General features: G+C 41.9%; 1 protein-coding gene across 2 annotated transcripts in view; it reads right to left on the reverse strand.

The window, feature by feature from the left end:
• The window catches only part of LOC110501809 (adenylate cyclase type 5), a 126,882-nt gene that overhangs the window by 52,032 nt on the left and 58,873 nt on the right, over positions 1-15,977 (reverse strand). For both annotated transcript variants that reach the window (XM_036959226.2, XM_036959224.2), the window contains exon 2: positions 5,582-5,731. In XM_036959226.2, coding sequence (XP_036815121.2) covers positions 5,582-5,731 — 150 coding nt within the window. The remainder of the gene's footprint in view (positions 1-5,581; positions 5,732-15,977) is intronic.

Here is a 15,977-nt window from a genome sequence, read left to right on the forward strand (position 1 = left end):
AGAGAGAGAGAGGCAGGGGAGAGTGAGAGAGAGAGGCAGGGGAGAGGGAGAGAGAGAGAGGCAGGGGAGAGAGAGAGAGGAAGGGGAGAGGGAGAGAGAGAGAGAGAGAAGCAGGGGAGAGGGAAAGTGAGAGAGAGGGGCAGGGGAGAGGGAGAGAGGCAGGGGAGAGGGAGAGGCAGGGGAGAGGGAGAGAGAAAGAGAGGCAGGGGAGAGGGAGAGTGTAGAGAGAAAAAGTACCAACCAGAGATTTAGTTCAGTAGAGTCAGTACACGAGACAGACAGTGAGACAGAGAAATGGAGAGGTGTTGATTTTGGCCTATCCCACAGGGGAAGACCTGGGTAATTGAGCACTCGAAACGCATGGCTGCTCACCCCCTCTCTCCATCTCTCCATCCCTCTATTGCCATGACGCCCACGCCACAGTGACCCTATATGCTGAGAGATGTCATCACTGAGAGTGTGGGCCAGCCCTTGATGTCATCTCCTTGGCTTGCATCCCAATTGGTACTCTATTCCTTATATATACTAGCCTCTGGTTAACATGTGAACACTATATATGGAATAAGGTGCCATTTGGGACATAGCTCCTGTTCTGTTTACGCCGCAGCAGCAGCCATGTGTGGGCAGGTGTTACCAAGGGGCTAGGATAGGCCACCAACCCCACACACACTCCTCTCACTTCCTGTCAATCCTAGCCAATTAGCTGCTGGTTATGAGTTGTTCTATCGCTCCCTCTGCTTAGTGGCTTGGAGAGCTGAAGTCATTATTACTGTTGCCTAGGGCTGTTACGTTGACCGAATTACTGCCACACCAGCGGTCACAAGTCATGACGACAGTCAAATTCCACATGACCGTTTAGTCACGGTAATTAGGCTTCTCCAAGTGCTCAGCATATGTGGGAACTCCTTCAAGAGAGTTGGAAAAGCATTCTGGTTGAGAGAATGCCAAGATTGTGCAAAGCTGTCATCAAGGCAAAGGGTGGCTACTTTGAAGAACCTCAAATATAAAATATATTTTGATTTGTTTAACACTTTTTGCTTACTACATGATTACATATGTGTTATTTCATAGTTTTTTGATGCCTTCACTATTATTCTACAATGTAGAAAATAGTAAAAATAAAGAAAAACCCTTGAATGAGTAGGTGTGTCCAAACTATTGACTAGTACTGTATGTCCAGTATATGTAAACTAACGTTCAAAAGTTTGGGATCATTTAGAAATGTCCTTGTTTTTGAAAGAAAAACACATTTTTTGTCCATTAAAATAACAGTGTAGACATTGTTAATGTTGTAAATGACTATAGTAGCTGGAAACAGCTGATTTTTAATGGGATATTTACATAGGCGTACAAAGGCCCATTATCAGCAACCATCACTCCTGTGTTCCAATGTTAGCTAATCCAAGTTTATCATTTTAAAAGGCTAATTGATCATTAGAAAACCCATATGCAATTATGTTAGCACAGCTGAAAACTGTTGTGCTGATTAATTAAGAAGCAATAAAACTAGCCTTCTTTAGATTAGTTGAGTATCTGGAGCATCAGCATTTGTGGGTTCCATTACAGGCTCAAAATGGCCAGAAACAAAGTACTTTCTTCAGAAACTCGTCAGTCTATTCCTGTTCTGAGAAATGTAGGCTATTCCATGCGAGAAATGCCAAGAAACTGAAGATCTCATACATGGCTGTGTACTACTCCCTTCACAGAACAGTGCAAACTGGAACTAACCAGAATAGAAAGAGGAGTGGGTGGCCCCGGTGCACATCTGAGCAAGAGGACAAGTACATTAGAGTATCTAGTTTGAGAAACAGACGCCTCAAAGGAACTCCACTGGTAGCTTCGTCAAATAGTACCCGCAAAACACCAGTCTCAACATCAACAGTGAAGAGGTGACTCCGGAATGCTGTCCTTCTTGGCAGAGTTGCAAAGAAAAAGCCATATCTCAGACTGGCCAATAAAAATAAAAGATTAAGATGGGCAAAAGAACACAGACACTGGACAGAGGATTGTGCTTTTCTTTCAAAAACAAGGACATTTCTAAGTGACCCCAAACATTTGAACGGTAGTGTATATATATTTGCCCAAAAATATATGGGTGATTGGAAGTGATGCAGACAATTACATCGACGGAAGCTACAATCTATCTGCAATATTAAAGCTGATCTACCCCCTTTTTAAAAAAAGGGTCCACATAATTTCTTAAAATCAAGCACATGAATCCGCTTTACAACAGGTGTAGAGCCTAACTGGCATACATAAGCAGCGCGTGAGATTCACGTTTGGGGAAGATCATTTTCACCATAAAAAGTCACCTTTATAATAAAAGCAAAACATGCATAATCGCATTTGTTTTCCTGCTAATGGAACATTCACGCTTATAGCCTACTGCCGTGTGCGCGTTGCTGCACTTATAATGTGAAAAAATAACCTTATAGTTTATCAACATTTTGAGCTAAATGTTCTCATCTGTTGCGTCTGACTCGTTGCTTAAAACAGTTTTTTTTATGTTAGTGGTTGTATTTATTTGGGATCTATCGTATCCCACAACTGTCCCAGACTATGTTTGGAATATTTATTTCTCGCGCAGAATAGACTAGGTCAACATTTGTAGTGTGGGGGATGGTAGATTGACATAGGATAGTGCTTTTGCTGTTCGTTAGGCCTACTCATCTTGTAGGCTGAAGAAAAGTAAATGTGGACAGATCTTACAATATCTTCCATATGCGCCTCGGAATAGGATAAAGACTCATGCAGTTGTGTCCCCGATATGTCTGTCTTCACTTGTAGCCTGTGAGAAAGACCCGATCACATGACTGAGAGTTATGTGAGAGGTGCATCGGCAGGCTGGCCACTGGCCGCAAAAGGCATGGATTTTTTAGGGGGTATTAATGCCACACAAAGGAGATGCAGCCGTGAAATACGAGGCATTATCAAGTGCTTGTCAAATTGTGAGTGAGAGACTGATGAAGTGTGTACAGCCTGTGTAAAAAAAAACAAAGCAGAGCTCATGCCTTTCATGCAACTTTTTTCAAATCCTCATTAGAGTCGCATCTTGCAGCCTTAAAATGTATTAGAAATCTAAACATATAGCCCAACATTTGTAACACAACTAAAGTTACATAAATAAATTAAGCATATAGGAGGACCTGTTTCTATGTTAACCGCTCAACACAGAGTAGCCGCATGTGCACACTCACTGAAATTGTTTGAAGAAAATAGACTTTCTATTTTATTCAGCTCTGCTCCACTGTATTCTTCATACTATAAAATAATATAAAATAATGCCATGGAATTCTAAGCAAATCTTGTCTGCTAAATGAACTAGTGTAGCCCACAGCCATACGGCATAGCCAGATTAGGACCTAACATAAGGACAACTCAGAGTAGGCTTTTCTGTTCTTCTAAAGTAGACTACATTTTCTTCATATCATGTTTCTTTAGACCTGTCTAAAATAAATAATGGATGTATTGTGAAGGTGTAGGCTTTATTACATGGATTTAATAGACTTTTTAAAATGTAGATGTTCCAAAGGTCTGCATCAGTGGCTTGTAATATACAGTGGGGCAATAAAGTATTTAGTCAGCCACCAATTGTGCAGGTTATCCCACTTAAAAATATGAGAGAGGCCTGTAATTTTCATCATAGGTACACTTCAACTATGACAGACAAAATTAGAAAAAAAATCCAGAAAATCACATTGTAGGATTTTAATTAATTTATTTGCAAATTATGGTGGAAAATAAATATTTGGTCAATAACAAAAGTTTCTCAATACTTTGTTATATACCCTTTATTGGCAATGACAGAGGTCAAACGTTATTCTGTAAGTATTCAGAAGGTTTTCACACACTGTTGCTGGTATTTTGGCCCATTCCTCCATGCAGATCTCCTCTAGAGCAGTGATGTTTTGGGGCTGTTGCTGGGCAACACGGACTTTCAATTCCCTCCAAAGATTTTCTATGGGGTTGAGATCTGGAGACTGGCTAGGCCACTCCAGGACCTTGAAATGCTTCTTACGAAGCCACTCCGTTGCCCGGGAGGTGTGTTAGGGATCATTGTCATGCTGAAAGACCCAGCCACGTTTCATCTTCAATGCCCTTGCTGATGGAAGGAGGTTTTCACTCAAAATCTCACGATACATGGCCCCATTCATTCTTTCCTTTCCTTTCCTTTACACGTCCTGGTCCCTTTGCAGAAAAACAGCCCCAAAGCATGATGTTTCCACCCCCATGCTTCACAGTAGGTATGGTGTTCTTTGGATGCAACTCTTTGTCCTCCAAACACGACGAGTTGAGTTTTTTTTACCAAAAAGTTATATTTTTGTTTCATCTGACCATATGACATTCTCCCAATCTTCTTCTGGATCATCCAAATGCTCTCTAGAAAACTTCAGACGGGCCTGGACATGTACTGGCTTAAGCAGGGGGACACGTCTGGCACTGCAGGATTTGAGTCCCTGGCGGCGTAGTGTGTTACTGATGGTAGGCTTTGTTACTTTGGTCCCAGCTCTCTGCAGGTCATTCACTAGGTCCCCCCTTGTGGTTCTGGGATTTTTGCTTGTGATCATTTTGACCCCACGGGGTGAGATCTTGCGTGGAGCCCCAGATCGAGGGAGATTATCAGTGGTCTTGTATGTCTTCCATTTCCTAATAATTTCTCCCACAGTAGATTTCTTCAAACCAAGCTGCTTACCTATTGCAGATTCAGTCTTCCCAGCCTGGTGCAGGTCTACAATTTTGTTTCTGGTGTCCTTTGACAGCTCTTTGGTCTTGGCTATAGTGGAGTTTGAAGTGTGACTGTTTGAGGTTGTGGACAGGTGTCTTTTATACTGATAACAAGTTCAAACAGGTGCCATTAACACAGGTAACGAGTGGAGGACAGAGGAGCCTCTTAAAGAAGAAGTTACAGGTCTGTGAGAGCCAGAAATCTTGCTTGTTTGTAGGTGACCAAATACTTATTGTCCACCATAATTTGCAAATAAATTCATTAAAAATCCTACAATGTGATTTTTTTCCCTCATTTTGTCTGTCATAGTTGAAGTGTACCTATGATGAAAATTACAGGCCTCTCTCATCTTTTTAAGTGGGAGAACTTGCACAATTGGTGGCTGACTAAATACTTTTTTGCCCCACTGTATGTGTGGAAGACAGGAGATGCTAAATGTGTTTATATTAATTAAAGGTCAATTACCATGAGACTGGCAGTTATTTGCTTGACAATCACCGGCTGACAAAATGTCATGACCACCACCACCCTACTGTCACCATTCATCTCGTTACTGTGAAGACAGCGCTTATGATGGGTAACTAACAAAGCATATGGCACTTGGTAGTAGCTACTCATGTTAGGCATGAATCTGACTATGAACAGGACTGGAGTTGCCCTTCCCTGGTCTATAGAGAGCAGAAGCCAAGGGTTACTTACGGAAACTCAGACCTTGGTTAGTAGGTTATTGGGAAATATATGCATTTCATTTAATTAATTAACTGCATTTCGAAAGCCCTTTTTACATCAGCAGTAACTCGGCCTAACTATGTCAAGTAATTTACTGCCTGTGGTTACACCACAGTACCACAGTACCTGCTGCTGGTTCTCCCTCTGTGAGTGAAGGCGAGCCTGTATGCATTCCCTGGTCTCCTGGAAGGCTTGTCTCTGGGAGCCCTCGGCTGGGTAGTGGGTACACACGCCCACGATGTTAGTACAGGAGAAGATCAGGACGTTGGACACTATCTGAAAAGGGGAGGAAGAGATGGAGAGAGATTGACAAAGGGAGAGGAAGGGTGAGGAGGAATAGAAGAAGAGAGAGAAAAGAGAGTGCTTGTCACAGAGCCCTCCAGAACTGTCATTACACATATCTGGTCCCTATTCCCATTGTTTAGTAATTGCATAAGTGTGCCCTCTGTTCACCACTGTCCTGTCGATTATTTCTCCAATGTCTGTTGGTCGTGTGAGTACCTGTGCTGTGTTGTTTTGGCATTTGTGCCGTGTGTATTGCGCAGATGATTACGGGTCTGGCCCCGTGTGGTATCATTGTGCGCTTGTGTATTTATTCAAATCTACTGTCCAAATATCTACTGTCCAAATAACTTAAATTTGACAGATAACAAAATAGGCCAAGAGATTGATGGGAGAGACATAGAGAGAGAGGGTAGAGAAAGAGAGAGAGGGTAGAGAGAGAGAGAGAGAGAGAGAGAGAGAGAGAGAGAGAGAGAGAGAGGGTAGAGAGAGAGAGAGAGAGAGAGAGAGAGGGTAGAGAGAGAGAGAGAGGGTAGAGAAAGAGAGAGAGAGAGAGAGAGAGAGCGAGAGAGAGAGAGAGAGAGAGAGAAGGTAGAGAAAGAGAGAGGGAGAGAGAGAGAGAGAGAGAGAGAGGGTAGAGAAAGAGAGAGAGGGTAGAGAAAGAGAGAGAGAGAGAGAGAGAGAGAGAGGGTAGAGAAAGAGAGAGAGAGAGAGAGAGAGAGAGAGAGAGAGGGTAGAGAAAGAGAGAGAGAGAGAGAGAGAAAGAGAGAGAGAGGGTAGAGAAAGAGAGAGAGGGTAGAGAGAGAGAGAGGGTAGAGAAAGAGAGAGAGGGTAGAGAGAGAGAGAGAGAGAGAGAGAGAGAGAGAGAGGGTAGATAAAGAGAGAGAGGGTAGAGAAAGAGAGAGAGAGAGAGAGAGAGAGAAATAGAGAGAGAGAGGGTAGAGAAAGAGAGAGAGGGTAGAGAGAGAGGGTAGAGAAAGAGAGAGAGAGAGAGAGAGAGAGAGAGAGAGAGGGTAGAGAAAGAGAGAGAGGGTAGAGAGAGAGAGAGCGAGAGCGAGAGAGTAGAGAAAGAGAGAGAGAGAGAGAGAGAGAGAGAGAGAGAGAGGGTAGAGAAAGAGAGAGAGAGAGAGAGAGAAAGAGAGAGAGAGAGGGTAGAGAAAGAGAGAGAGAGAGAGAGAGAAAGAGAGAGAGAGAGGGTAGAGAAAGAGAGAGAGGGTAGAGAGAGAGAGAGGGTAGAGAAAGAGAGAGAGGGTAGAGAGAGAGAGAGAGAGAGAGAGAGAGAGAGAGAGAGAGAGAGAGAGAAATAGAGAGAGAGAGGGTAGAGAAAGAGAGAGAGGGTAGAGAGAGAGAGAGAGAGAGAGAGAGAGCAGTTTGGTTCATGCTTTTCAGCCTGCTGGAGCACCATTCATACTTGTTGAGTGGAGAGTGAGTGGCCTTCAGTTTCCCTGCTCTCCTCCATTCTGGGTTGGAATAGGAGCAGGAAGTGCATCTAAACTCCCTCTTAACACTGTCTGACCGTCTGCTATCAAATGACACCCTCTTCTCTACCTAGTGCACTACTTTTGAAGAGAGCCCTATGGGTAGTGCACTAAATAGGGAATAGGATGCCATTTGGAATGAAGCCTGTCTGTCTGCTGTCAGGTGCACCGGGACATACACACCACTATTCTCAGCTGAACCGAACTGTACTCCTGCAGACATATCTCCAACCAGAATAACTCAAATTGCACACTGAGCACAGGTCTGCGGGCAGGCGTGCGCGTGTGTGTGTGCGCGAGCGTGATGGTGTGTGTGCGTCTGAGAGTGCATGTCTGTCCAACTATGTAGGAAAGCATTATCCTCACTGAGGGAAATGGGTCTGTCAGATAGAGAGAGCATTATCCTCACTGAGGGAAATGGGTCTGTCAGACAGAGAAAGTATTGAGAGTACCCTAATGGGTGGGTCTAATCCTGGATGCTGATTAGTTAAAACCACATTCCAGGCTGTCTATTCCACAAGTTACCACCAGCTAAATCTATGATGTTAAAATGCCTATTTACTCTGTTCCATCTGACTGCACAATCCACTGTCTCATCAGCCCAGCCAGACAATTTATAGACTTGATCTCCACTATAAAAAGCATCTAGACATTATCTTCCATTTCTTTTAAACTAGCAATTGGTTTTCAACAGCAGAGATTTATAAACCTTGTTGCCTGTCTCTCGGACATTTGCAACATTGTTTCAATATTGAAATTCGATCTCCTGCTGTCCTATGGTAATGAACGTGTCAGGAGTTGAGATGAGACAGACAGGCTGGCAGCTTTTCTCAGCCAGTCGAAATCATGAATCAGCAAAATGTTTATTAATGTACTGTATACAAAGAACTGTCAATAGAAAAACACGAAATGTAGCTGGTTTGCTGTCATTACAGCTTTAGTTTGAAGTGATTGTGCCAGCTGTGTAGTTGGCTATCGCTTCTCAATAGTGGCCTGCCGAGAGAGCAAATGTTCTGTGCCAGGCGAAAATTGCACATCATTATAATGCTCATTGTTATGGATGTATCCAAAACAAATCACTAGAAGACTGTGTTAGCCAAAGTTGCCTAGCTACAAGCAAGGGATAAGAACATCCAGCCATCATGGCAACGGAACATTTAGACTTAATGACTGGGTCGCATCTCTGGCAACCGAACCGATAGAACAAAAGACCAGCCGGCTTGGGTAGCAACCCTAGATTTGTGTCGAAACTATATCTTGTGGAAGAATGAAATAGTATAAATAAATTCATATAAATAAAGTTTTTAATTCAAATATGACAATCATTATTTGAATATGTTGGTAACCCATTGAATAAAAGTGATAAACCCCTCAAAGCCGGTGTTTGGAGGATATATTGGCACCGGCCAATATAGATACATTGGTTCCTCCTATAAAAGTTGCGTCATACTGCGGCACAACTTGCGGGCTGCTGCAGCATTCTGTGGCACGTTTCACAGAAACCACATATGGATTAAAACAGAGAATCAGCAGCTGAGACACTCACACCGATGGCATGTCCAATGACAAACAAACAAACAAAATGCACAAAAATAACATGTCAATTATCTATTAGTGAGGTCTTGAGACTTAAGAGAAATGTCGGGGGTGGAGTGGGATAAGATGGAGGAATAGAGGGCTATGATGAGGCTTGGAGTATAACAAAATGGCTGAAAAGAAAAGAGAGAGAGAAATATAAATAGAGAGAGAAATAGAGAGAGAGAGATGGAGAAAGAGAGCGAGACACATAGAGATCAGAGGGACAAGGCAAGAATGGCCTTCTATGCCATCAAAACAAACATAACATTTTACTTCCCAATTAGGATCTGGCTAAAAATACTTGAATCAGTTATAGAACCCATTGCCCTTTATGGTTGTGAGGTCTGGGGTCCGCTCACCAACCAAGAATTCACAAAATGGGACAAACACCAAATTGAGGCTGCATGCAGAATTCTGCAAAAATACCATGTACAGACTCGGTGAGCATTGCCTTGCTATTGAGAGAGGCTGCCATAGCCTGTCTTCTCTTGAGAGCCAGGCATGCCTATGTGCACACTGCCCACAGAATGAGATAGAATCTGAGCTTCACTTCCTAACCTCCTGCCAAATGTATGACCATATTAGAGAAATATATTTCCCTCTGATTACACAACCCACAAATAATTAGAAAACAACAAGATTGTGATCTGTTGCCGAAAGAAAAGGGCAACCAGTGAAGAACAAACACCATTGTAAATACAATCCATATTTATGTTTATTTATTTTCCCTATTGTACTTTAACTATTACCTACCGAGAGAGTTTTCATCTATATTCTCTGTAGCTGTTTACATACCGCCACAGTCAGAGGCTGGCACTAAGACAGCATTGAATGAGCTGTATTCCGCCATTAGCAAACAAGAAAACGCTCACCCAGAGGCGGCGCTCTTAGTAGCCGGGGACTTTCATCCTCAATGAAATTATAAAAAATACAGACAACAAAGTCCAATTGGCTAAAACTCTTTACCATCATCCTTAGCTCGACGCATCTTCCCCAATATTTAAAACTAAACCAATATTTGAAACTAACAACAGCAACCTTGGGAAAATCCTCTGCATTATCATAAACAGCAGACTCGTACATTTCCTCAGTGAAAACAATATACTGAGCAAAATGTCACCAAATGTTACCAAATTATCATACGGCAGACCACATATTCACCCTGCACACCCTAATTGCAAAACAAACAAACCAAAACAAAGGCAAAGTCTTCTCATGCTTTGTTGATTTCGAAAAAGCTTTTGACTCAATTTGGTATGAAGGTCTGCTATACAAGCTGATGGAAAGTGGTGTTGGGGGAAAAAATACAACATTATAAAATCCATGTACACAAACAACAAGTGTGCTGTTATAATAGGCAAAAAACACACACATTTCTTCCCACAGGGCCATAGGGTGAGACAGGGACACAGCTTAAGCCCCACCCTCTTCAACATATATATCAACGAATTACCGAGGGCACTAGAAAAGTCTGCAGCACCCGGCCTCACCCTACTAGAATCTAAAGTCAAATGTCTACTGTTTCCTGATGATCTGGTGCTTCTGTCACCAACCAAGGAGGGCCTACAGCAGCACCTAGGTGTTCTGCACAGATTCTGCCAGACCTCGGCCCTGACAGTAAATCTCAGCAAGACAAAAATAATGGTGTTCCAAAAAAGGTAGTGTTAATGGTGTTTCAAAAGCAATTCCCAAACCTTCCATAACAAAGCAAGCTGGTCCTGGGGCTCTGTTCACAAATACAAACACACCCCACAGAGCCCTAGGACAGCAACACAATTAGACCCAACCAAATCATGAGAAAACAAAAAGATCATTAGTTGGCACATTGGAAATAATTAACAAAAAAAACAGAGCAAACTAGAATGCTATTTGGCCCTAAACAGAGAGTACACAGTGGCAGAATATCTGACCAATGTGACTGACCCAAACTTAAGGAAAGCTTTGATTATGTACAGACTCAGTGAGCATAGCCTTGCTATTGAGAAAGGCCTCTGTAGGCAGACTGTCACACTCTGACCATTATTTGCATTGTTTGTTTCTATGTTTTGTTTGGGTGTGATATGAGTGGGCATTCTATGTTGCATGTCTAGTTAGTCTGTTTGTATGTGTTTTGGCCTGATATGGTTCTCAATCAGTGGCAGGTGTTTGTCGTTGTATCTGATTGGGAACCATATTTAGATAGCCTGTTTTGTATTGTGGTTCGTGGGTTATTGTCTATGTGATGTTGCTTGTTAACACAGTGTTTCTTTAGCAGTCACAGTTAGTTAGTTAGTTAGTTAGTTAGTTAGTTAGTTAGTGTACTTCGTGTTTTTTCTGTCTTTTCATTAAATCATGCATTCACATCACGCTGCGCTTTGGTCTACTTAATACGACGATCGTGACACAGACCGGGCTCTCAAGAGAAGACAGGCTATGTGCACATTGCCCACAAAATGAGGTGGATACTGAGCTGTACTTCCTAACCTCCTGCCCAATGTATGACCATATTAGAGACACATATTTCCCTCAAATTACACAGCTCCACAAAGAAAACAAACCCGATTTTGATAAACTCACATATCTACTGGGTGAAATACCACAGTGTGCCATCACAGCGGCAAGATTTGTGACCTGTTGCCGCAAGAAAAGGTCAACCGGTGAAGAACAAACACCATCATAAATACAACCCATATTTATGCATATTTATTTTCCCTTTTGTACTTGAACCATTTGTACATCGTTACAACACTATATATATATATATATATATATATATATATATATATATATATATATATAGTTAAATTCTGAAGTTTACATACACCTTAGCCAAATACATTTAATGTCACGTTCTGACCTCTATTTCCGTTGTTTTGTATTTATTTAGTATGGTCAGGGCGTGAGTTGGGTGGGCAGTCTATGTTTGTTTTTCTATGTTTAGGGGCATTCCTATGTTTTCGGCCTAGTATGGTTCTCAATCAGAGGCAGGTGTCATTAGTTGTCTCTGATTAAGAATCATACTTAGGTAGCCTGGGTGTCACTGTGTGTTTGTGGGTGATTGTTCCTGTCACTGTGTTTGTTGTCACAGGATAGGCTGTATAGGTTTTTCACGTTCCGTTTGTTGTTTTGTAGATTTAAGTTATTTCATGTATCGTTCATTTTCCATTAAAGAACATGAGTAACCACCACGCTGCTTTTTGGTCCGCTTCTCCTTCTACAGACGAACGTCGTTACATTTAAACTCAGTTTTCAGTTTTCAGTCAGTTTTTTCTCAATTCCTGACATTTAATCCTAGTAAAAATTCCCTGTCTTAGATCAGTTAGGATCACCACTTTATTTTAAGAATGTAAAATGTCAGAATAATAGTAGAGAGAATAATTTATTTCAACTTTTTTTTCTTTCATCACATTCCCAGTGGGTCAAAGGTTTACATACACTCAATTAGTATTTGGTAGCATTGCCTTTATTATACTTTAATTGTATAACTTGGGTCAAACGTTTCGGGTAGCCTTCCACAAGCTTCCCACAATAAGTTGGGTGAATTTTGGCCCATTCCTCCTGACAGAGCTGCTGTAACTGAGTCAGGTTTGTAAGTCCTCCTTGCTCGCACACACTTTTTCAGTTCTTGCCACAACATTTCTATAGGATTGAGGTCAGGGCTTTGTGATGGCCACCCCAATACCTTGACTTTGTTGTCCTTAAGCCATTTTGCCCCAACGTTGAAAGTATGCTTGGGGTCATTGTCCATTTTGTAGACCCATTTGCGACCAAAATTTAACTTCCTGACTGATGTCTTGAGATGTTGCTTCAATATAGCCACATAATTTTTCTCCTCATGATGCCATCTATTTTGTGAAGTGCACCAGTCCCTCCTGCAGCAAAGCACCTTCACACCATGATGCTGCCACCCTCGTGCTTCACGGTTGGGATGGTGTTCTTCGGCTTTTTAACATATTTTTCCCCATGCCAGTAAAGCCCCTTCAATTCTGTGTTCTGCCCCTGAACAACGCAGTTAAACCACTGTTCCTAGGCCGTCATTGAAAATAAGAATTTGTTCTTACAGTTTTTCTCTATTGCTAAAACACTATAACCCATTGGCTGAACAAAGTTCTCAGTTGCCTGGACTCATTTAGCTAATTATGCAGTCTGTTGTCAATACCTTAAACCATTTCACATGGTAAAACACAATTTGCAGATCTCACTTAGACTTTTCAGCAAAACTCTAAACACATTCTCATTCTCAAATCACTTTCTGCACTCTAATGCACATGCCATCCATACTGGTAAACACAAGTGGCAACAATCAAATACAAATAGAGAACACATGTCATTGATTGAACACAACCACTCAAAATTGATTTAACCTGTTTTAAATGATGCGACACAACCAATATAAGCCAGTTCAGAGAGCAAACAGGTTGTTGAAGGTGGGAAGGAGAAAGTCTGAGAATGGATACAGTAGTACAATGCATTGTAGGCTGTATACTGTACAATGGATGAATTGTATGGCCCTGAACATTGTGCTTTCCATTTATTAACAGTACTGACTGCTCAATAGATTTTGACTGGTTGCACACCGTGCACCTGGCGACTTTGGTTAGCGTGCACTGCGCCCGGCCCACCACAGGAGTCACTAGTGCGCAATGGGACAAGGATATCCCTACCGGCGCAGTGCACGCTAGGCCAGTTGTGCGTCGCCCCATGGACCTCCCGGTCGCGGCCGGCTGCAACAGAGCCCGGGCTTGAACCCAGAGTCTCTGGTGGCACAGTTAGCACTGCGATGCCGTGACCACTGCACCACCCGGGAGGCCAACAATTGAAATATACTTTAAACTGTAAAACATTAGTTCACAGATAGTTTATAAACCTGTAATAAACTGTTCTAAACCATTTGTTGAAATAACAGTTATGCCCTCTCCAACACCACGGCTGAGTCACAGTCTGCATCTATTAACCATCTGTTCATATTTAACTTCAAATCAAATCAATATGGTCTTTAGGCTATTTTTACTCAAAATATAGTATTATAAATCTTACTGACCCCTTTCTCTATTTAGCAGAGGTAATAATGGAGTGAGTCAGTGAAAACTCAAACACCAAGACCCTGTTGCATTTTTCTGTGGTCGTGTTTCTGTTTACCAAGCCATGCTAATTATCCTGCATTGGTAGTAACCAGGGAACAAGCGGAGCGCTAGCTTACCTGTTTACCTTTCTAGGTGCAACATTATTTTAGAGGTGGCAATTAAGAATTACCAGCTAGCGTCTAGGAGTCATAAAACCCTGCAGTGTCAATATTTACCTACCCAGCATCCAGAAAGGGAGAGAGACCGAGAAACTAGCCCAAGCCAATGGCATGTACCAGATGCTCGGCAGGCTCTGTTCACACTTACTGGTCTGAGGCCAAACCACACGACTAACAACATTGGACACTTTAGGTGATATGATCAAAGCACTTCGGATTTCCTGGAGGGAGGGCGGGGGAGGGCCTTGTATGCATCGCAGAAGTTAGAGTAGCAGAGATCCAGTGTATTGCCGGCGCGAGTGCTACAGTCAATATGCTGATAGAATTTATGTAGGCTTGTTCTCAAATTTGCTTTGTTAAAATCTCCAGCTACAATAAATGCAGCCTCAGGATATATGGTGTCAGGAAAACAACCTCTCACTCAACGTCAACAAAACAAAGGAGATGATCGTGGACTTCAGAAAACAGCAGAGGGAGCACCCCCCTATCCACATCGACGGGATAGCAGTGGAGAAGGTGGAAAGTTGTAAATTCATTGGCGTACACATCAAGGACAAACTGAAATGGTCCACCCACACAGACAGTGTTGTGAAGAAGGCGCAAAAACCTAAAAAAGACATTGAGAAACCTATCCAACGAAAAACATAGAGACCCAGAAAACCTGAGCCTACGTGTTCACTATGGTGAATCACTAAAACAATACAGGAATACACTACGGAAAAAGAAGGAACAGCACGTCAGAAATCAGTTCAATGTAATTAAAGAATCCATCAAGCACGTCTGGGGAAAATTGGAAAACACTAAACAAACTTCAATGCGCCATTGAAGACGTCTTGTATTTCACCGACAGCTAGACCGATGAGCAGTTGACAAACTCTGCTGTAACTCTGCATGTGAACTCAAGTATACTATACATTCTCAACCTGATGACTGTCATTTAACCCCATAATTCATGCTAGGCAACACATGGGACAACATCAGCATCAGAGCTTAAAATGGCCGTTAAATGACAGTCATCAGGTTGAGAATGTATAGTGGAGAATGGTTTGATATGTTCTAAATGTGAATCCCTATGGTGTGCTACACTCCTAAGTCAAAACAATGAAGTACTTGTGTGCTAAAATAAATGCAAGTCATGTGCAGGCCAGGCAGCTTGCTGCTTATTGTGAGCTACAGTACACATCGCTGTGAAGTGCCACATGTTACCGTCATATAATCTCCCATAATGCTCTCATGTGTAAGGCAAGTATGCTGCCTTTTGGTGAAGTACATTTTTAAAAAATTGCAGTATATGGAATTTTATATTTTTTAATTTGGCAAAATCCCCATCAGATGTCCTACTGAAACATCTCATTCAGTTCATGTGATGATATGCAAAAACTCAACTAAATCGGAGCATGAGGTCTGATACCAACAGGTTCAGAGACAGCTACTATCTACAAGCCATCAGACCGCTGAACATTTGAACTGAAATGACCACCTGATCTGAATCGCCACACACACACACACACACACACACACACACACACACACACACACACACACACGCTACAGACACACCACAGCTTCTGCTATCTTATTATGATTGCTTAATACTACATAATTTAAACATTAAACACCCCCATCCCCCCCATCCCCAAAACACATGTAAATATTGGGACTATAAATGGTGCCTTTCTGTATTACACTGATGCTAAAATGTTTATTCTATTCTACTGAGCCATTTACTTTATGTTCATATTGATGTATTTTATTATGTATTATTGTTGTTGAATTTCATTGCATTTCATGTGTATCCTGTACATATGACTAATAAAACCTGAAACTTGAACAGAATTCATGTTCTAACTTTTTGTGATGGTGAGAAACAGTATTCAACTGTCAATTGCAGTATATTACAGAATTACTGGGCCCTAATCATGTTGATCCAAACTAGCTCTCAGACTGAAGAATATCTCTAGAA

The sequence above is a fragment of the Oncorhynchus mykiss genome, chromosome 22, assembly GCF_057628025.1.
Source record: "Oncorhynchus mykiss isolate SJ-2025 chromosome 22, ASM5762802v1, whole genome shotgun sequence".
Lineage (NCBI taxonomy): Eukaryota > Metazoa > Chordata > Actinopteri > Salmoniformes > Salmonidae > Oncorhynchus > Oncorhynchus mykiss.